This window comes from Aphis gossypii, chromosome 1, assembly GCF_020184175.1.
Source record: "Aphis gossypii isolate Hap1 chromosome 1, ASM2018417v2, whole genome shotgun sequence".
NCBI lineage: Eukaryota > Metazoa > Arthropoda > Insecta > Hemiptera > Aphididae > Aphis > Aphis gossypii.
The window spans coordinates 71,067,950-71,092,578 of record NC_065530.1 but is presented as its reverse complement, the minus strand read 5'-3'; the positions used below and the strand labels follow the sequence as shown (position 1 = coordinate 71,092,578).

The following is a 24,629-nucleotide window of genomic DNA, read 5'->3' as shown; positions in this document are numbered from 1 at the left end:
TTCACAGTAAAAAAATATAAATATATTCTACATAAAAATATGACAATAAATTAAGGTACATAAAATAAAATAGGTAATGGTTTGTTTGATTTGTCAAAAAAAGATAACAACTTGTAAAACATATTTACGGAATCTTGTACTTCATGGTAGCTATATGTTTAATGTGATTAAAATTGAATCCTAGCTTTCTTGTAGTCATGTAGTATATACACCCATGTAAGTCACAATTAAGCTAAAAACATCCTTTTTAAAATCACCCATAATAACATCACGAGTCCTATGTAGACAGCACCTTTGAAGATCATATGACAGATATATAAGCTAAAAAACAAACATAAATCAACGATTTTAATTGGAATTGTCAATTATTATTTACAAAACAACTATCATATTCTCAAACTAAAACAGTTATTGGGATATAAATTATCGATAAATAGATCAATAATACCATTTTACCCTACGGAAAATTTTAATTTCTATTGCGTTGCACGAAAAAGTTAAAAGTACGATGTATTCAATCGAATACAACAAACATATTTGATAGATAATGAAAAAATACTTTAAACTTTATTATCTAATTTAAATATACCGAAAATAATAAAAGTTTTTAGATGATCAATTTTTTTTTAACGTAATAGTAGTATAGGTAATTTGATAGCACAGTTATATTATGGTCATATTTTAAGCATATATTATTATTATTAAGACATACCCGTGAAGACGTTTTCTGGCCTCCGGTAACCTGTCCGGTCCTTCTTTGAGCAAAAATGTCATTATACCTTTGTGGTACGTATCCAAGTACTCTTCCCAGTGCATCTGTTTGATATCGAATGGAAACAACGTTTTGTCGTCGTTGTTTAATCTGCTCCACAAATTTTGTACGTTATTGTTACAAAAGATCCATTCTCTCGTAGAAAAGTATTCTAGTATGTTAGTGAATCTTCCTATTTTCTTGTATTGATCGACCAATCTAAAATCGTATACGGTAATATTATATTTTCGTTAATGGCAAATAACTCGCGAATGTAACTTGTGCATATTACATGATACGCCTGGACGGAAAAAACCAAATCGACAAACCTGAGCTTATTCCCCGTGCACATGAAAACTAAATCCAATAGAAACGCTGGCAGATAGTGCAATATGAGTACGGTGATCTTGTGTAAAAACACCGACGAGTTCATTATCAACGTCGGATACCACATGGCTTTGGCAGTGGGCCGGTGCAAGATGTAGTACATTAGGGTCGTTGAAAACAGTCCCCAAGTCAATGGGTTTTCGGGTGACGACACGAAATTGTAGATGCGGGGGTCCTCCGTGTGTTTTTCGATCGATTCGCTCAGTTCGGCACTCCGATGTCTGGAGAAACACGAATGTATTATTTGTATAAGAACAACAGAATTACGTTTATTCCGGTAAAAAATTGTACATAATATATTATATATGGTATTATAATATGTCGTTGGTGCGGCTAGAGGTATATTGCTATGTACGAATATAATAATGTTATAGTCGTCTCGAAGGACCGTTCTCATGTGTCTCACCTGACGTTTGTGTCCCAAGACGCGGCTATTAGAGCATTCACAGTCAAATCGGCTGGCACCAGATCCGTGACGACATTTACGTCGCATGGTATAGATTTTATTATCCCCGTCATCACGCCAGTCACGATGCCCGTTGGTCCATATAAATTGTCAATCCAACCAGGCAGAGGTTCGTTGGCGGTCGCTGTCACTGCGATTGTGATAGAGAAAAAAATGCGTTAGCATTATAATAGATAATAATAATCGTTTATTATGTATAGGTACGCATAAAAAAAAAATGTTACGTTTTTACGTCATTCTTATAAATACCTACCGATTGCCGGACGGACTATCGTGACGGGAAGACCCTTGGCTTCGCGCTTGATCAGTTGTTCGGCAGCCGCTTTCGTCATGACGTAAGTGTTTGGCATAGGTCCCAACAGGCTAGATTTATAATGCCAATAATATTAAATTAGGGTATGGTGTTTTCGACAGATTTAAATTGTGTTGGAAAAAAAAACAATAAACTATTTATAGTAAAAAGTTAAAAAATAATGATATTGTTATACTTTTGACTCAAAATTATTGTATTGTTATTAAACTATACGGAAATATATTGATAAATATTTAACGAATTTCGAAAATTCAACAAAATTAAATTATATAAATTTATCTATTAAGGATTTAATATTGCTTAGTTGTTTAGTACAAAACAGCACGGGGATAAAAATAAATTTGAAAAATAAGTATTATAACAGTAAAATATTAATAGACTAAAATAACTGAACAATCATTGTTATAAAATAGTAATGGTGTAATTTTAATACTTACAAAGGTTTCATTTTTTCGAGTATATTTGAACTTTTTGTTTTATAAAGATGTATGAGTTTTTCATAGTTATATGGTAGATTATAAAACTTTTCTTCAATACATTTATGATGGCAGTTGGAGAAAGCCGTCGAGACATGTAAATATGACTAAAAAATAAATTGTTTTATTATTGGTAAATAGATTTTCGAAGAAAAAGCGAATGCAGGTAAATATATTAGTTTAAAAAAAATAAATAATTACCTCAAGATTATCAAGTTTGTGAGCAAGCTTTATGATTTCTCTGGCGCCGATTACGTTTATTCCGATTGCAATATCAAGGCGTTCATCAAATCGAACAGTGGCTGCACTATGAAATATGACATTTACTTCTTTGATTAACGTATTCATGTCTTCTATAGATAGTCCCAAATCTGCTTGGCTACAGTCACCTCTAAGTGCACTAATTTTTTTTAATCTTGATTCATCGATGTCTTTAAATATCTAGTTTCAATAGATTAATATCATATAACATTTAAAACTATTAAAAATATTTATGAAATAAAAATATTTTATCATATAACGTACCGGCAAATTGAATATATCCTCTAATCGTTCGTGCGCATTTTTCCCCTTTTTGTCCCTTACTAGTAGATATATATGCTTGATCTGAGGACATGATCTAATCAATTTGTTGATGATTAGTTTACCAAGAAAACCTGTACCTCCGGTGACAAAGACAGATTTATTTTTGAAAAACTCTTGGACATTTGATCGTGTTTCAGTCATATTTGGAAAAATATGTGTGTATCTAAAAAAAAAAAATTAACAAATCTGATAATTATTATTCAAGTGCTATAGTATATTAGCATATAATGTTAATATTGTGATTGGCCAAAGAGCTGTTGAAAGTTGAAATTTGTGCGATTGCGCCGTTAAGAAGTAACAATTATAGGTATTATAAATACATTTTTACGAAACCCACCCATAAAATTTTACCTTACATAATCGTAAGTTGATCTCATACAAAATAAAATAAAATATATTTAAACTAAAAATATTTATGGCATAACTCAAATCTTTTAAAAAAATGTTTTTATATTTTTTTAAGCGTATTATTATCATTTCAATGTAAAACACTTATTTTAAATGTTAATTATTAAATATTACTCCTAAGTCCTAGGTATTTTTTTGAAGTGATTCTAAATACAATAAATAAAACTTTCATTACATATTATATGAATAATATATATTTTTTTATTCTTATTACTGTTTAGTTAAATTGTAATTTGATCTGGTGTGTTTAAACTCGATAAGACGAATAATGGAATAAATACTAATTTGTTTTTTTATTTAAGATTATACTATTTTTTATATATCGTTCAATACTGATAGTCTAAAATTATTTTTTTTTCATCAATTTAGTCTAATTATTAAAAAAATATTACAAATTATCTGTAAATGCTAATATATTATTATCTATATTGTATTAATACAATTAACCATTTACATAAGTTGAAAATAATATAGGACCTTATACTATTTCTTCTACTTTTCGTAGTACCTAACTATTTATACATAGATCACTTTACTACCATTCATTTTAAATAGTTTAAGACCTATTAAGAATATATGGTTTTATTATTTAAACCAATAACAAAATGTGTTATAAATGTTGACAAAAGTAACTAATGATACATTAAATCAAATGCTTAAGCAATGACGAAAAATAAAAGTTTATAGTAAAGGGCCTTTAATAATACTTTATTATAGGGGCCTAACCTAACCAGTTTTAAATTATTTTATACAAATAGATAAAATAAATAATATTAACTATACAAATATATTATAATATAATATTATGAATTTATTATTCACGACATATATTATTCAAGAAACCTTAAACTAACTTTTTAAAATTAAATTTATGTATTAAAGTTAAAAACATTTTTAAAAGTTTAGTTGCAGTATAGATACTTATTAAAACAAAATAATATTATATTGTTACCATATATTTACGAGTATATTTTAATGACAATAAAATGCATACAATATACATACTATAGTAAAACTAAAAAAAATAACGAAATTGTATAAAATATTTTACGGATTTCACTAGAATAAAGTTGCATTTATGAATATTTTAATTTCAAAATTCAATAGAAGTTCTCTTTGGGTACAGAATTATGTTCAACTTTAAAAATTAGTTTAAGTGTAATGAGAGTCAACACTAAGTAAGTATTCTACTAGAGAAAAGTTTTATAGAATATATTATAAGTAGAGATGATTTATATTAGATTAGAATATAGACAATTCAAAGAAAAACATTTTTTTATTCATAATGTTATTGTTTAACAGTGTGTAAGTAAAGAAAATAATCATTGAATTTAAAAACGCATTACTTTATAATATATAGCAATACTGCTTACTCAGGCTTTTTACACATGATATACAAGTTTAAATATTAAATTATATTAGATGGCATATTTATATAGAATTTCATGATAATATTACACGCATAATAACACAATAATTATTATTTTATTAAATGGCTATGAATGTATGATCAATATTAAATTCTTTTAGATTTTTAGTTTATTCTTTAGAATATGGATTTGGTATTCAATTTATCGATAAAAATAAAATTGTATAATACAAATTGTAAAAGTCATTTTTACAGCTTTAGCATATTTGTGTCGAATTTATTTATTACTATTTTTTTCATAAAAGCGAATAACTGACAATTGGAAAAGTGTCCCCGAAAGGTTACATTCTCACTAAAAAGAAATAATTTTCAAAGTAATATTGTATTCTAGACCCTAGTAAATCGTATAATGAAGCCGGTACGTATGTCTGTGTATTAATATGACTACATTCTCTCACGTTGACACCACAACAATATTATGAGCGTTGCCGCTTATTTATAATAAAACTTCAAAATGACAGTGGCGGTGTTGTGTGTTCAGTGTGTTCATATTTCAACAGAATTGACAAACTTTGTTCATAACACGTCTTGTATAATTTACATACCTATACATAATACTGTAATAGTAGGAAATATACGGTTCAACAATAGTATTGTTATTATACCCCGGTCATATTAATAAAATCTGAGCAATTCTCATAGTAAAAAGTAGGTACACGCCGAATAAAAGTAATAATAATGAAATAAATTTACAAACGTATAAAGCATACGTGTAAATGTTTTAACTAAGGTATGCACTTAATTAATTGTCCTTTGTATATGGTTACCCATCTGTCATCTGGAAATGAATAACTCAATAACTCTACGTCTCTCTATATATGAAGTGTGTGCAAATCTCTTTGAGTGGAAGGCGGAGCTGTAAAAAGTGCGCTTTAGCCGAAACGAATGGACTGACATTAAACGCAAAAGTTATTTGCTACTATATCTTTTACAACAAAGGGCTAAAACAGATAGCGGCTAAGAAACTCTATCCCATAGGTTTAATCGATTAATTTTAGGTTGGTTACGACTAATAGCAACGGATTACTTTTGGATACTTATCAAACTGTCTCCTTCCCTCTCTTACTAATAGCAATTCATGAGTAAAGCCTATCGTAATTCTTATCTGTAGCAAAAGACAATTATTACGTATCATCAATAAAATAAATAAAAGTAAATATTATTTGGTGAGTTAAACAGATGTGCATCATTTTTTTCTTAAAGTTAAACTACTGTATCTTTTAGATTTTCTACTCGAGAAAGTTTTATAGCTACACTTCGTTCAGATAATTTTACCGTTTCAAATATTTTCTCTTGTCCTCGATGAGTCATATCGTTTTATCCGAATGGATTGAAGTTCAAAAAACCTTCTAGGTTTAGAATATTAATACATCCTGAATAGAAACATAGTAATGTATCACGTGGTTCACAGTCATTTTATTTAAAATATTAAATCTATCAGATCACATGAATGATTGTCTAATAGAAAAATAATTAAATTTCAATAATAACCTTCATATCTTTAGGTACAAGACTATGAACCTATAATTAAATAACTGCTATACTTTTTTATACTCAAGTTTATATTTCATAATATTTAGATTTTTTAAATAAATATTTATCCAATGATCATTTTGATGTCAATAAAATTACTTGGTATTATGCTATTACTAAAACTTAAATCTAAAAACAAATTTAAAAAGGCAGTTTAATTGTTAAAGTGTACTCTAATGACTACGAAATACATTTGTAATTTGTAAACTAATATTTTTTTGGTTTAAATTTATTAAAGTTCGATAATTTTAAAACGTCTGCTGATGTTATTATTTGCCGTATTTGTAGTGTTGCATCACATTAACATAAATAATATAATATTAAATCACTTGATAAAAATGGATTTTAAATATTGTATTCATTTAAGGATACAACATTAAATATTTTAATTATCGAATAAATCGTTTGAAGTTAAAATATAATAAGATTCCTTAAAAAATAAAAATATTTAGCTTTGATTTAATTATAAATGATTTTTTTTCAATTATAATTCAAGTACTATTTAAACACTCAAAATTGTGCTTTCAACAACACTTAACCAAATATAATATGCATATTGTATAATAAAATTACTCTTACTCTATACCGATATTGTTCGGGACCGTCTTGAGCTTCTTGATGTTCTTCAGAAATATCGAACTTAAATTCACGTATTAAAAATTAAAATTAATCATAACTTGTAGAAAAACGACAAAACCACCGAACACACAGCCCTCGTCGGTACGATTGAGAGACTACCGTGCAAAAGATGAATTGATCAATATTGTGCTAACCGGACGGCAACGATGGGTGAATTGGTCAGAAGAGGTGTATGCTTTTTTACACGTTATCAGGCTCTGACGGTGTTCAGTGCTCACACTCGAACTTGGTTATTGGAGATGGTACGAACCGTTATGTATACTGACACACAATATCCGACCCCTTCTCCCCAAACAGTTGTACATACTCAACGAACATTATAATGATAATAATAATATAATATGGTGATCTGGAATAAATGGCTGGGAACAGTTTTGAAGTACACGCGCTCTGTAATAACGTATAATCGGTCTGGAATTTTTTTCGTCACATCCACAAAAAACTATGAATGCATATTGTTATTTGTCAACCGGATCAGACGCACTCTGGGGACAAAAAAAATAACGATGTTTAACTGTATAGGCGCGGTATACCACCCGGAACACGGTTTTTTTCCAGTTTAGTATCGGTTCTATGTATTTTCAAAAACTGTTACGAAACCCGCGTGACAAGAAATAAATAAAAAAAAAAAACGAAACAACGTAATTAAAACCGTTGTTTGAACTTTAGGTATCTAAATCGCTTACTCGATATAAATGAGAAAATAACGAGATTTAGTGTAAACGTCGGTCGCAATCCCGCTCTGAACGTTTTGAGCGCATCGTCGAGTATAATATACCTATAAATAGTTACCTACCTAGCAGGCACGCGGTCGGTTCGACGTTAAAATACATTGTAGACGGTATTTATAGATACGCGTAATATAAAAAGGATATGAGAAAGGTGAAAAACATAACTATAACACAGGATATTCCGAGCTGAGAAAAACGCAGACGGTGGACCAAACAGCCGTACGCTAGATACGAGTAATTTAATATAATATTATATTATCGTATCTTTGGTGGTTATAAAATTATATTATATTTTCTTATCGGGTGGGCGTTCGCGGTGTTTCGGAAATGTATCGAAACGTAACGTCACACTTGTACGCCACGAGAGGCTTGGTAATAATATATGCAACGGTGACCGGTCGACGGTCGTCGTTTGTGTGCTATGCCCCACTTTATGAGAAAAGTGGTTCCGCGTACGACGGCTACCGGCAGACCTACTTTTTTTTTCTAGACAGTGGCGATGGCTCATTGTTAAGGACGTTGAGGTCACGCAACGTGTAAAAACACCTCGTGCTCCGGTGCATTTAGTAAACGAAATGTTTTGTGTTACACGCTGTTCACGGTTCGCGCTGTATGTACGATGAGACCGATTTTGTTTTGGAACGGTTTCGATTACAACTATCCGGCCTGCATTCCTCGAACAGACTTAGCAAACATGCATCCGCACTAATTATTATGACTATTGCTTATTATATATTATACCGAATCGTAACAATGTTTATACTATTAGCAATGCCTACCACAATAATATGCAGTGCCGTTAGTACATACCATATAGACGTCGTATTTTATTTATATGCATGAGACGGATTTGCATTCAAGTAAATAGGGTACATATATGACACAATACAATAATATATAAGATACAAATATTGAAACTACAAGCAAAACTAAAGAGTTATCTTAAAATTAGGATTATATATTGAAGAAAGAGAGAGTTCGCTCATTTGTTAATTTCTTCATGCGATTAGATATAAAATTGGTTCAGTAGAGATGGATATGGAAACGAGTTCTATGGTAAGTTAGACGTAAAGGTACTTTAAAATAAAGAGAAACGAGAGAATCAATATTGGGAGAGATGAGATTTGTGAGAAAGGCAATGTTATATGCGAGTGACGACGGTTAGCTAAAGAAGATAATTGAGTTTAGTTAATACAGTGGCACAGTCATTAAGTGGGCAAACAATTTTTAAAATGTACCACTTACATGATTAAAATGTGGGCCATTGATGTGAAAAATTGTAATAGGGGCCCCTTGAAATTAATATTATTTTTATGAGAGATATTTACGTCGCACGGGTGTACACCGCTATTTGGCGGCATGTGGTCAAAATGCACTTTCTAAAATCTTTGAATCACTTTCGAGCATAGAATTTTGCATTAATTCCAAAATCCTTCTTAAAGTAATGTAAAAATATAAAATTTACAAGTTATTTTAGATGTTGAAAAAAAAATCGCGTCATAAATGTTTCATTATTTTGAATATTTATGATTTATGATAAAATGGCTATATTAACATCAATTTTGAATTACTTTATATAGTAGGGTATACATATCACTATATCAGTATATCAAAAAATCATAATATTATATATCATTATAATTTCATCTTTGATTCAACTAAAAAGTAATATTTAATAATAATTATAATCATTCCAGTTTATGATTGTGTATTATAAGTTATCAAAAATTAATAAAATAAAATATAATGTTTTTGGTAAAAAAATCAGCAGCCTATGTTTGAATTATGTGGACATATCGTACTAAAATAATAATTAACTATTTCAATAATGAAAAAATACAGATTTTACATATTTGAATAATGTTCTCAAAATAATAATTTATTATTCTTTGCCAATTAATGTCTTATTAAGTGATAATTATTTTCTTATGCACGTTTTATTTTTTTTTATTTATCATTGTGGCTTGCGTTGGCAAAATAAACATGAGCCAAAGAATCTAAACCAGCATTCCGAAAAAAAAACGTATATCAAACGAAAACACTATACATTGTTGTCGCAAGTTGCATAAACACTAAATATACACGTAAACCCTCATCTATGTTATGTAAACTAAATAGACAAACAAGGAGGCTTTATTGGCCTTCCAGAGCTACGATACTATTTTTATATTTTTGGACAGTACATTTATGTTTTAATATTTTTTTTTTTATCTAATTACACGAATAATAATAACAATATTTAAGATCCCGTTGGATTATCTCGTTATGATTTAATATGTTTTAGTAGATACAGTTATTTATTCATGGTGTTATTATGCATAAGACTGAGCAAAAAAAAAAATGACCTACATAATATTACATAGGTAATATGAAATATTTAATTTTGGCGTTGATTAACTTATTTTCGATACCTAACCTTTCGACACCTATTTTTACTTATTGCTTTAATGATATCGATCATTTGATACACATATTGTATCACATAACTGTAAATAAGTACCCCTCGTTGTTAAATCAAAAAAAAAAAATAAATAAAAAATAAATAAAAATAATTGTTGCTAAATCACGGACAATGACCCGGTTGTCGAATTTGAAAATACGTCAATTAACTCGGTTATGTACGGAGAGCTCGCAGCGCGTTGCGGCTAATCACACGAAAAATTAATTTACTTCGATGTTTCGTGTTCATGACAGACTACTATATATATATATATAATACTGTCACTGTTATTATTATGACAAATCGATGTGACGTCCTCGAGCGTCACACGGCGTTATACTATTATCTCTGTTTGCAGCTAGTATGTAAACGTGACGCGTGCTTACCGCATGAATTAACCTTCCGCAACGTTAACACTTGTTGGAACCACTCTGGGTCAATATCAGAGTTAATTGACCTGTTATCGATTTTAAGACGAAAACCTCATTGACGACGGTTTTTGATCATAAGCCGTCGAATTTCTGTACTGTTCGGCGTTATAATCGTGTAACAAACCATACGGTATAATGCTGCAGATAAAATCGAGTATACTCTTTTGGAGTAGGTATCGCTATTTTAGATCTATTAGTTCTATTTTATCATTAGTAATAATACGCGGGCACAGAAAATATCGTTAATGATATTATGTTTTCATATTTCAATTCATTTTTTTTTTTTTTTTAATAGGTCAATTGATGCTGAATACCTGCCCGTTAGTTCTTCCGACGGAGGTCGTTTAATTTTTAATAACGCGGTTTCCCCGATAGTTGTATTTTATACAGATATAATATTATAATATACTACCATAGACAGCACTATTATTGGTATTATCAAACCGACGAAAAGCGTCCTCTCGAACGAATATAGTACTATTATGTTTGTATAATTTATGTACGTATACGAGTTTCGACCGTAGATTGTTATTCGAAACATGACGTATAATATTAAATTGGCCGGATGAGTGTTCATTATTGTGTGCCTGTGAATAATATAACTGTATTTAATTGTATATTTAATATTTTTGATTTATATACGATGGTTTTAAAATGTGCATTACGAATTATTTTGTCATTTATAATTAAATCCTCTACAGAATTAAAACCAAGAAAATATTTTATAAAATACGTATACTATTATTTTTTCGTTATATATATATATTTTTTTTATACAAAACTTTATTTGTAGAGTGAATATACTTTATACTAAACTATTTTTATTAAAAATAAATTAATTCGATAACAATATTTTTAAACAATATAACATTAATTAAGTATAAATTAATTATAATATTAAAAATAATATGTTTAAGTCAATTTTTTCAGGATAACGCGTAATAAAAGTTAATCGTATAGTTACAAATATCATCCTTAATCTATACATATTTTATGATTTTGTTAGCATGTATGGTTCATGTTTATTGTGTATACATACTACTGTACAAATTAAATATTGAACCAATATAATTTTTCATTATGTGATTTATATTAAGTTTGATCCTCATTCCACATCGTAGTGTTTTGTAGATTTTAAGCAGATTAAAGAAATTATTGGTTTTTCATTAATACGATTTTATTTTTTAGATATAATTATAGAAATAAAAAAGTCGTCAATAGTTAAATGTAGAGTATGATTTTAGTTGAAAGTGCAATATTCATAATTTAATGTAGTAAATTAATTTGGTGAAATCATTCTTTTCGTGAAAAGTTAGACATTTTGAATCAACAGTATGTTTTTGCATACTACAAAATTATATTAATGCTGTTTTGTTGTTTTTGAGTTTTTATTGGTCTTTTAAAAGTATATTTTTTATTGATAACTGTTTTTATCTAGAGAATAAAATGTAAAAAATAATATTTTTATTTAACTTTCTTATATTAAACATTTATACGAGTGATATTGTATATGATTATGTTAAAAGTCATAACTATATTGAGTATATTGCATGTATATTAATATACTTATATTTTTGACTGCTAGTTAAATAAAAAAAATGAACTATAATATTTAGAAAGGTCATTTAATTTTTGTATTATAATATCATCAATATTAATTTTTGTCAAAGATATTTGTATTATTTCAAAATGTTCAATTTGTAACAAATTTGCTGATTAATGATGTTTTTACGATAATTAATAAATTTGAAATATATTTTTTGTTTTAATTTAATAAACATATTAATAAGATAATGATACAATGTGATTTTGACTTTATGTGTTATAGCGGTTGTAGTATTGATAGTGTGTGTAACATATTTAAAAAATTTATTTATCTTTAAATTTATATATAATACATAATATCGTCGTTATAAAGTAAGAATAAAAACTGACGTTATAAAATATAAAATGTTACTTTCAGTATTGAGAACCAGTTATGTTCTAGGATTTGGGTTTTTAAACCTGTTTAATAGTGTCTATATCTATTTATGTATTTTATGAAACATTCTTGGTGTCAAAAAAATAAAATTATGTATTTTATTATTTTTTGCTTAAAAAATAATGAGTACTTATACTTCCATAAAAATTTTTAATTAAAAACAATAATAGTTCAGCAGAATATTAATAAAAATATTTTTTGATTATGATAATCATGATTTATCGATTATATCTAAAATTTACAATATTTATACCCGAAATTCAATATTGTATTTTTTAGATTAAAATCAACTTCAAACATGTATTATAGTTATATCAGATTTATCACTAAACAGAAAGCTCTTATGATAACGCATGTTTTATAAGAAAATAAATTCATTAAATTGGTTATAAAAAAATATATTTTAATAATAGGTACATACAATTACACAGGTTTTTAATATCTTTTTTTATTGTTATAAAATAAAACATTACTAACCTATGGATAATACAAGATAATCAATTTATGACTATTTTAACAATATGAGCAATACGAGTATGATTATAAATATAAATATATTAACAGGTATATATATAGGTGATTTATCTAAACATTTAAGAAATATTATATACCTTAATATCTAAAGTATATTAATAGAATTGTGGCATACGTAAAAAACATTACTTTCTCAAAGGGGTTGTTAGAAAAAGATTATTTTTATATTAAATATACTGATATCACGTAAAATGGAAAATCGGAGTTAATAGTTTTGTATTTCTGTAAGCAAAATTGAATAATATTCAGTTTATTTTACAAAAACCAAAGCGAATGCTAAAATTAACATATTGTTCCGAACTCACTTATAATAACATAATAACATAATATCAAAACAATTTTGAATAACATTTCGCTACCTATTAAAATAGTTAAAGGTAGTCAGGTAATATTTGTGTAAACATGATGTTCTAACTTGTTGTTAACACTAAAACTCGTGTAGTAATGTTTGTAATAACTTGTTGGTTGATTAGGGTATGAACACTTTATTTATTTTACCCATGAGTAACATATTGTATCAAATTATAACTATGTAATAAGTATATTATCATACATTCATGCACATGTATAGTAAATATGACAAAATTATGACAACTTGTAAAAAAGATTTTCTATCGACTATAAATGTATAAGACATAACAAATAGCTCAGATAAAACACCAGAGAACATCTAATTATTAGCCGCTAATTAGTTTTATCAAGTGTTGTACTTCAAAATTGTCACCTCGTTGTTAATATTGCTGTGTGGTAGTCAAGTAAAACACGAGTGATAATAAATTATTATTAGAACTAGTATAATGTATAAACTGATTTTTGAATACTTACGGATTTGTTCATAATAATCTACCTACTGATTACCATACAAGCCATATATCCACCGGCCCATGATGGTTGATGACGAACCTGTAAAACGCAAGCACTAAAATCTTTTATTTTTTAAGAAATTATTTCAATGCTAATTTATTAAACAATAATAGATAGTAATATTGATGTTTACAATACAAGATTTTGAATTTACTCTTTAACATTAAAGGTAGTGTTTCTTGGAATCCTTTAGAAAACATTTATTATAATTTATAAGACAGTACTACAGCTTAACATATAAAATCTATACAACTTTTACAAGTAGTTACGTACGAGCATACAAGTGAAAAAAACTAATAAAGTAATAACGAATTCTAGTTTAATGAATTGTGTAGCATCTTCGTAAAATAAAATCATAAGCTCTTACCTAAAGATACTGCAGGAACCGCACTCCTCAAATGTAACGATACATTATAGAATTAAAAAATTGATTCTAATAGACAATAAGCAGATCGTAGTTAAAATTGTACTTCGTTACATGTTATTAAAATTTTTTATAATTCTGTATTGTTTTTTTTCACGGAAACTATAAAACTTAGATAATCAAAAAATCACTTCTTCATAATATTTTAATGATTGAATTTTAAACTATTGAAGTCGTTTAATTTCAAAAAAAAATGTACATGCAAAGAAAAAAGAAGAAAAACATTATTAAGACCAATAAACTATACATTTAAAGTTATGATGCTAACATTTTATAGGTTTTATTATTTTACATTCTGAAAAATATAACTCTTAGTATTTCTAAAAACTTTTTTCACTATAATTGTATTTTTATATAATATTCTTGAAGGTTATTGAAATATTAATATCTAAATTTTAAAGTAATATAGGTTATGATTGGGAAGAATAAAAATAATTAAATCTGAGGTCTTATAAATATTATTAGTTTACTCTCTATGCTAATACAACTGAAATTCAAATTTCAGTACTGTACTGACTACGGTACTTAATAATAATAGTAGAATTTGAAATATATAATACCTATATTAATACATGAGGGTATTCTAACAGAACTCAGAAGTAATACATTAATCATGAATATTATTTTTAGCAAAAATGAACTTAAAATTGTTAATTTTTTACAAAAAAAAAAAAACTTTTAAACTAAAATATTTTTATTTGATTTTACAAACTATTTGGATACAAAAAGTAAATACGTCTCTTCATTGATGAATGAATCTCGTCTCTTGATGTATTAATATTACTTTTGAATAATAGTTAAAATAATGCAGGTGGTTATTTGTTTCAGTGCTCTATTAATAAATTTCAAAGAATTAATAATGTAAGTATTTTTGTAAATATTTATATAGAAATACTAAAAGTTTCATAAATTAAAATGGAAAAAAGGGGAAAGTAGGTAATTGCCGCTTTGCTGTACAGTTGTAGGAGTCGTGGGTACCTCGTCATTCAGTAGGTCACTGTAATGGATGTTATAAATTTGAATTGAATAATCTTTAACATTGCAAACGAAAAATAATTTTGAGCGAAGACAGCTTATTATCATGGAAATATATTGCTATTAATTATTATAGTTATTGGTTTCACTATTTATAATAATATTTGGTATGAATTATACTTAGGCAATAACATAAAAATTAAACTAAATATTTTTAATATCATTAAAAATATAGGTATCATCCTGTATATAAAATATAATATTATACGTACAATTTTAAAATTACACGTAAAATTTTTTTGAATTACTAAAATACTTAAATCATTATTCTTTTCAAATTTGTGTGAAATACTAAATTCTACACAAATATGAACATCCTTTGTTGACAGTTGGTACATTTGAGTGCCACAGCATAAATAAATATAAGTATATTAAATAATAGGATTCATTTATTTTTACTGTGACCCGTCAGTACGCATAAGTACCTATTTAGCAATAAGAAAATAATAAAACTATGGTCCAAATTTAGAAATATAACTGTGTAAATAGATATTAAAGTAAACAATCTACACGAATATTCTTAGAATTAAACATTGCAACATCAGACTGGTTTTTAAATGTATATAAAAAAAATAAGTTATGATAATGCTAATTTTATACCTAATTTTGTATTCGAATTAAAAATCATAAGACATGTACTTGTATATTTTATGAATTAAATAGGTACAAAAATTATTAATTTATTTATTTGATAAATTTCAATATGGAAAATATGATATAATTATTAAATTTAGTTTTGAAGTACTTTATCTATGCTACGTTGTCAATAAATAAATAAGGACAGTAGAAACTTTTGGATTAGATACTTCAACTCGAAAAAAATATAACACGTTTAAATAAAATAAAAACGCATTATTTTAATTATAAAACCAATAAATTCCTATTGTTTTTCTTTTGATAAATGATAGATTTAATAATAAACTACCTAACTTAAAACAATAATAACTTGGTAATGGATAAAAAAAGAAAATATTTATTATTTAAAAAAAAAAGAATACGCTGTAATTTAATATTGAAATTGTTATTATTTTTATATAGAATATCTAAATTATATAAATTGTTTTTAATGATAACATTGTTGAAATGGCAATAAAATAAAATAAAACACGAATGTTTAATTATTGCAACATAGAATTATTGTTATCACGACAATTTCAATTGTTGATGTCATGACTTAAAAATGATTAAAAAAAACCATGTGAGGATTATTAAAGCAACAAACAAATAATGAGTAAACAAATTAACAAGTAGTATATTTCCAATATTATATGAAGCTGCAACTTATAGATACATACATTTAGTTTATTTACAACATTGAGAACAACTTCAAATCAACATTAAATTAATAATATTTGATTAGTTTTCATATCAAATGAATATAAAAAAAAATTCAAACATAATATTATTAAAACATATTGAAAAAGTGATACATTTCTGGAAATATTTGCTAGTTTGTTAAATTAAATAAATAAAAATATAACCGTTATTTTTTAGAGTAGTGGTAGATTAAAATATTTTTTCATAATTTTGATTAAGTCGATAGAATTAAAAAAAAAAAAACAAGAACACGATTAAACCTGTATTGATAACCTAGTAAATACTATAATACAAACCATATTATTTATTATTACATACTATACAAAAGTATATTTTTATCTTAAATTTTTAAACAATAAATAAGTAGTATAGGTATAGATATAGTAAAACTATGAACATTTTGAAATCAGACCAAAATAAGGAGATACGAAAAGGTGGTCTAGAAAGTTTTGTTTAAACTTTGGTGTAAAAAGATTTCGTATAGGGTTCAAAGAAAAAAATCGATTTCTTTCCTTAACTTTATTAATTACATTTTATTTTTAAAAATAAAAATAAATTTTAAACTAATCGAGTTTAAAATATTACCCAAAGAGAATTACACTGTAAAATCAGTAAAATCATGAAGAAATGTTTTACTATATAAATTGTGTTCAAAACTTTATTAACAACGCTAAGACTTTTTCAGACTAACCAATTTAATTTTGTTAACACAATATGTAACTAGAAAATTTATTTATGTATTTTGGAAATTGAGTCCTGAAATATTTTTTTTAATACATTTTTTTTAGACCGGATATTTTTTATATGTTTTTGAGAACAGTGATTTCTTCTTCTCGAGGCGATTTGTTACATGTTGAAGGGTGCAACCGTTTTTAGTTGGTACCTTGGTGGAGGTATTCTTGGGGTAGATTACGTAAATTGAGACTTTCAAACGTGTAGATCAGCTATGACTTGACCTTGACAAATCATAGTTTTGGATACTTATATCATTTAGATGTTTTTTATTACATATATCATATTTAGCTTTAAAGAAATCGCATGGCTTTAAAATTTAAAAAGTTTTTGCATCCCTCAAAAAACACCTATAAATATCTAGTAAATTTTCGATGTAATAAAATATAATTCATGTATATTATTCTCTGGTTTTGGCTTATTTTAAAATTGAATGTAGATCTTAGGTATTTTACCCAACTATATGAATTTATTATAACCCAACCGGCAAAAGTGTAATTTTATTCAAACTGTTTTTTTCATAAGAAATGTATGGCGATTGTAAAAGTTATGATATTTACTAGAAGATCAACAGCTATAGGTATATAATAAATGAGTACAATTCAATGTAATTCCTTCATAAAAATTTAATCATTTGGATAATTGAATTATATAATATATATGCGGAAATAACTAGTAACTAATATAGTTGAAAAGAGGTATCATTTTCAAATCCCTTGAGGACACTCTTAATTTCATATTCTAGTGGAATTAGAAATTGTTTTACACAAAAGCATGAACACGGGGTATGCAGGTATATGGTTCCATAACCTGCGGGCTATGAAGTAGACACTTTTTTTAGATGGCGTATGACCAAAGTACTAAATAATATTTTTTAAATGAATGAAAAATATATTGTAGGTACGATTGATATTTATGGTTTAACTATGTGACAAGAATCATAAAATTATATTATTGTTTTCAATAAACTTGTCTTTATAAAAATATGTTTTTATTTTTCGACATAAAAAACAATATTGAAAAACCTATTTTGTTTAAAAAGAAGTAGTTATAATAATAATATTAATCATAAATATTTTTAAGACAATGGTGTGAACATTTATATTTTCAGAGAGCACATTTTATCAGCTGCATATCCTCAGACATCTACGTATGCTTATTGTTTTACTAAACATATTTAAGACTATGTATAATTATTTATACAATTTAGCTAATCATCTAGGAAAACTGATAATTAATTATTATTAATTTTTAATACTATTTAATGTGTTTTTAATTTTTATCTAATCAGATTACATAATATAAAAAGCCAAAAATGCATATAATTTGTATCCGTCATAGTCAAAATAAATATACTGTTGATAACAATAACAAAAATGAAACAATACATTATTATTATTTTTTTTTTAGATTATGAATAATAAAAATTAGTAATAACTGTTGAATTTATTTCAATATTTCATGAGTAATATAATTTATTGTATGTGTGTATATATATATTATATTTAAGCACCAAGTAGATTCAAATAGTTAACTGTAAAAATTATTTTTATTCGATTACAATTTGTTGATAATACAATAACAGATTTAGTAAAATTTATTTTATATAATACTTAATGATAAAAAGCATTAATAAAAATGCAGAAACTGCAAAAAATAACGAATTATAATATCTGCTATTATTAGTGAAAAATTTGGTTTATTGTCTACAAATCATAAATGAAATTCATCATCGGAAAACTATATCAATTTTTTATTAATACGATTTCAAGAATAAAATAAGTGATAACTTTTTTTACGATCCATACAATGTCAAAAAACTACAAATCATGATAAAATTATATCGATCTTGATATTTTTAGCAAACGTTGTGATTTAATGAAAGATATGTGTGCTTACTGATTAAGTAATCCGATTGTGTTATTCGCACTACATAATCAACTGAAATAAGAATTAAAATATATACAAGATTTATTACCTGTACAGGAACTTGTGAAATTTAACATAATATTGCCATTTATTTTCTGATTGCTTTGGCAGAATTGATTATTGGCATTTTCGGTGTTCACCACTTTGCAGAGCGTTCAACAGTATATCTACGTCCACCAATCAAAAAACATTATACGTGCTCGTGATTTTGTCGCGTTGAAAATTACGTAGGTACCCAAATTATAAAGGTTAAGTGTTCAAAAGAATACTGAAAATAAAATTTATCGGAATTTCTCTTCGGGGTTTTTACATGGTATTTTTTTCGTATACATATTTTGGTAAGTCGATTATATACATAATATTATCAAAGTGTACAATATATACATATGTCGCGGGAGTTGGAATGGGAAACAGCTATCTGGAAAAATAAACACTTACATATGGTATCATTTTGTATACATATAATATACAATTATATTTATTTATTATAAACATAGAACCTTGTTTTAAGATAATTTTATTCACACCGGCGATGTCTATGTATGAAAACAAAAAAAAAAATATGGTACAAAGTAAATAGTATTACGTGTGCACATTTTACAAAACGTACATTATGATGTACTATCGTTCGTATAGCGCATGTTGCATAGGTATGTAAATAATACCGCAGAAGTGCGCGTGTGCGAGTGCCACGTGTGCAATATTGTTATCTCGAACCGGCGGTGATCTACACGAGACGCCTACTCTCGACCTCATTAATCCCTTAGATCTGTAATTGCTTATCCTCCTCCCATATATACGCACATACTATAATGCCCCGATAACATAACAAAAATAAAAAAAAAAAACCGTCGATTTATAACATCAACAGACGACGACGTCAATAACAATGCCGAAAATAATTAAAAAACAATATCGATATAATAAAATAACATATTACGAGCGCGAAGTCGCCGATATCGAGGGCTTAGTCCCGCCTCTTTTTTCGATATTTACGTGATCGCTACGACGAGCATGGCAGCCGCGGCGATCAGCGCGTAACCAAGGTTCAGCAGTGGGTTCGTATTGTTAGTTTGCTTGGACGACCCGTTGTCGGACAATACGCTGCTGGCCAGTACTATAGCTGCTCCGCTTTTGGCACCACCTGTCGCTGCCGTCCTGGTCACGGCGTTCGTGTCCACCGAGCAGCCCTGGAGTAGGAGAAAAAAAAATTTAAACAAAAATATAAATAACGAAACGTATCTAAACATTTGTGCTAAAACTGATTTTTTTTTTTTTTGATTTCATAATGCGATAATTTTCCTTCTTTTTCTTTCGACGTTTTTCATAATTAATTAAAATAAATTCTTCACGGTTAGTATGCTAGGTATTATAATATGTTTTTGATTGTCAACTGATAGTTTTAATGCCTTGTTTTATAGTCGAATAATATTTTGAAAATTTTTTTACTTCGTGTACATTTGTATTTGCATTTGCAAGATATTGAATTTAAAATTTGTTTTTATTTTCCAAGTATTTATAAATAATATATGATTTTGGGGATTCATCCTTTAATTGACTAGTCGCTACATTATTTGAGCTGTAAATAATATAATATTTGTTCAGTAATTAACTTTTGGGTATTAATAATTTTCAAAATATGAAGTTAAAAAAAACTTCGATGTTTAAAATATGGTTTTCCTAAACAACAGTTATTATAACCTATATGTATGGTTTATGTAAGATAGTATACATTTGGTATTCGCTAAGTAGTATAAAATATAATATATTTACCTAAAATAAGTAAGTACTCACTTAAAATATTTTAATAAAACACAAAATTCTCAAGAAAAGTAAACTATACTTACACACTAATATTATAATAAAACCAAGTTCATATTATTAATATTTAATATTTATAATGTATATTATACAGAAAACAGATAAGTCTACCACAATTTACTGTTTTCTTGTATTAAAATTAAGTGAGAGAACATGATAACACGATGGGCAACCCTTTTATAGAAAAGAAAAATTATTCTCTTCAAACGACTCGCACGAAACAACTGTTAGGAAATTTTATGCGTTCAATATAACAACGCATTTAGAATATAAGCCATAACACAAATGAAACATATAATTATTATTATTTTCAAGACAAATAGTTCGTAATTACTGTGAGACATTTAACTCGAGTTTTTTGCGGTACAACAAAAAGGTTGAGTTAAATATATATTATTATAATGTATATATGTATACCATAGGGAGACCCCTATTTTTGAATTCACGAATTTTTGATTTCTTACCCCCTCATTTTTTTCATTATTATAAAAAAGTAATTTTTGTTAAATTTGATTATGATTGTTCACCCCCTTCGCGTGCTCCAATAGGGAGCTAAAAAATGCAAAATAGGGTTTTTATGTCGTTTTTTGAGTTTTATCAAATGAGTATTGCATTTATCGATAAAATGTATAAAACTTAAATTATAGATATTTATATTTTTAATAACTAATATGTTTATACGATTTCTTATAAATTTATTATTTTCCTAGAAAAATAATAAATTACAAAATTTTTAATTTATTTAAAAAAATTATTTTTATAAGGTTATTTACATTCATTAGAATAACGTTTGGTGATAAAACAAAATTTCCTGTATAAAAATGATCAAAAATTTTATCTCCTAAAAAAAGTTAATAAGTGTAAATTGTATTGGAGTTAATGTTCTATTATCACAGTTAAGTTAAAATACAAAAAAATATAAGTATATATAATTGATCTATCTATAATTATGAAATCACAATAGTTTCATTTATAATCACGTTTTTAAGAGAATAATACAATGCGTACGAGTAAAATGTAGATAATATAAATTTATACCCAATCTACTTTATATCTGATAGTTATTTAAGTATAGGTAAATGGCAAACGAAACGTTAGAGTATTATATTGGAATCGGCAAATGGCAGATATTTTACATTTAAGATTAAATAATTTTATCGCTAATGATACTATATTGTGACAGAAGAGGCAAGGCATTCAAATATTTGGCAGTTTGACACAAATCATTGACATTAATTGTCTACATACCTATGTATTAAACACAATTTTCATTTTTTGCTTAAGAAATTATTACTCATAGTTTACAAATACCGTTCATTTAGATACTTATTTTTTTAAATTTATTATTATGGCGTCGTCATTAAAAAAATAAATCTTCGTGATTCCAATAAAATATTTTTAGTTGAACATATTGCGAATCAAATTATAGGTGGTAAGTTACCTTCAATATAACAGGTGTTAAGTGTTCTCTTTTTTAACATACGTAAAGTAAATTTAAATTTATGCGACAGCGCTAAATTAGTGATGAAATCTTGGCCTAACATTAATGTCAACAATTTTCATATTGGATTGGAAGATAATTTTGTCTTTCGAACATTACAAAATTTAAAGGAAGAACTTTTAATTTTCTGTATAAATCAATTAAAATAATATTAACCACGAGATAACTATAAAGAGCTGCTAGAATTAACTATTATATTTCTTGGTCAAACACCTTCAAACGGTATATTTTTCAAAGTTCCTGGACCAACACATCACGCTCGATGGATGTCAAAAGCTATTTATTCTATAAAAATATTTTTATTTCGTAACGAATTTAAATTAACTTTAAAAGAAAATAATACTTTACGTGACTTATGTATTTTTATAGTTCGTATGTATATAAAGAAATGGTTTTGTGCTAGAGCTGCTGCTCTAGCTCCAAACATGGACTTGCAGTTTATTAATGATATTATATTGTATGAGGTCATTGATGAACAAATTTCTAAGTCAGCGTTAAAAAAAATGTATGGCCATTAATGGCACTTAACACCAGAAGCGACTTCATTAGCATTTTTACCTACACTATACTATACCACTCGGATTGTTACAGTAATTAATATAATATCTATCTATTTACGGTGAACTCTGAGCGCCTTTTCAATTGAGGTTGAAATTTGAAATACGCGCTACTTGTTTATTTGACTGTATATGTAGCTTATCCGTTTTAATATTTCACTTCAGTGACCTTCGGTCGAATTTTGTAAATCTTGAATACAGTGGTGTGATGCAGATTACGTTTCACATACTTTTTACGCATAAAATCATATTTAATCATCTAATGCAAGATAATTAGGTACCTAGTTTTAATGTCAAATGTTGAATGACATTCGATGGGAGTACTAATTACATTGATCACTATTATTATTATGACTTTTAAGTAGCAACGTTTTTGATTAGTTATTTCTTAACAAGAAAAAAAACAAATTTAACAATGAATAATGAGTTTACTTTTAGTTTGTTGATAATAAGTTTAATAAGTAACAACATACCGCTAGTAAATTTCAAAGCTATCATAATTATAATCACATTTCTTATTTGAAAACAATTGACCGTAGATCGATAGCTTAATATATTTTAATTTTTAAGTTAGCCATTTAAAGATAATATTTTCATTATTTATATTGGTTTACCGAATGTAAATACCGACTATTATTATTAATTCTCAAAACCACTTAAACTAGCAAAATACATTAAAAAACCATGTTTTAACATTTAACAACATATAATTCCCATCTAGTAGTGATAAAATGATTTAGCAAACAATTTTTTATGTAATTATTTAAAAGATAAAATCTATTGTTTTTTAATATTATTTTAAGGCACTTTTAATTCAAAGTTAGTCATATTATAATAATAAGATAATTATTATATTTCTTATTATGATGTTCCCATAAATTATAATTTGTAATCTAAAAAACAAAATATTTACGTGACCACGTAGGTTTATGTTCAGATGTTCTCATTATATATTTATATGCGAACGTGCAAGTGAAAAAAAAAATGTTAAATAAAGTATTTTTATATTTTAAAACTTATTTTATACTATTTTTATGTTTAATAAAATAGGTAATATTTTGTTTGCCGATAAATTTAACTTCACTACATAAACTATTATTTCTTTATTGTTTTCTGCTTAACGATTTTGAGTACTACACTATTTCATCTTTAAAAGTACTAATAGTTTGTATTTCGAAGGTAATTATATACTATGATTTATAAAGTATTGAAATTATTGAATAAGTGATAAATTTCTGCAAGCTATGTAGAACCAAACAATAAAAACAGGCAAATAGGTAATGCTTTGCTGTATAGTAGGTGTTGAGTGTACTATGACATTGGGCAATGAGTAGGTCACTTAAAT

At 26.6% G+C, this 24,629-nt stretch overlaps 2 protein-coding genes across 4 annotated transcripts in view; both read right to left on the bottom strand.

The window, feature by feature from the left end:
* LOC114132712 (putative fatty acyl-CoA reductase CG5065) lies at window positions 1–7,743 on the bottom strand. Of its 2 annotated transcripts, none has more exons than XM_027998252.2 (9): window positions 6,935–7,743; window positions 2,919–3,141; window positions 2,595–2,834; window positions 2,355–2,500; window positions 1,858–1,967; window positions 1,545–1,734; window positions 1,081–1,359; window positions 713–970; window positions 1–321 (listed from the first exon to the last, which is right to left on the bottom strand). In XM_027998252.2, exons 2-9 carry the CDS (start codon window positions 3,117–3,119, stop codon window positions 228–230), a joined length of 1,518 nt encoding a protein of 505 aa, XP_027854053.1. In that variant the 5' UTR covers window positions 3,120–3,141; window positions 6,935–7,743; the 3' UTR covers window positions 1–227. The 2 variants fall into 2 exon arrangements, with proteins under 2 accessions (XP_027854053.1, XP_027854052.1); XM_027998251.2 differs by having other exon boundaries at window positions 6,928–7,738.
* A 9,116-nt stretch (window positions 7,744–16,859) lies between these two features.
* LOC114132717 (alkaline phosphatase-like) overlaps window positions 16,860–24,629 on the bottom strand; it is a 200,339-nt gene continuing 192,569 nt past the window's right edge. For both annotated transcript variants that reach the window (XM_050210838.1, XM_027998257.2), the window contains exon 11: window positions 16,860–20,595. In XM_050210838.1, coding sequence (XP_050066795.1) covers window positions 20,398–20,595 — 198 coding nt within the window. In that variant the 3' untranslated portion in view covers window positions 16,860–20,397. The remainder of the gene's footprint in view (window positions 20,596–24,629) is intronic.

Bases quoted from the DNA above. Each gene is read 5' to 3' on its own strand.
- LOC114132712 (XM_027998252.2), bottom strand. From the start codon at position 3,119: ATGACTGAAACACGATCAAATGTCCAAGAGTTTTTCAAAAATAAATCT. The intron at 2,501-2,594 runs GTAATTATTTAT...TTTATTTTTTAG, and splicing joins ACAAACTTGATAATCTTGAG to TCATATTTACATGTCTCGAC. The intron at 971-1,080 runs GTTTGTCGATTT...ATACGATTTTAG, and splicing joins TGCACGGGGAATAAGCTCAG to ATTGGTCGATCAATACAAGA.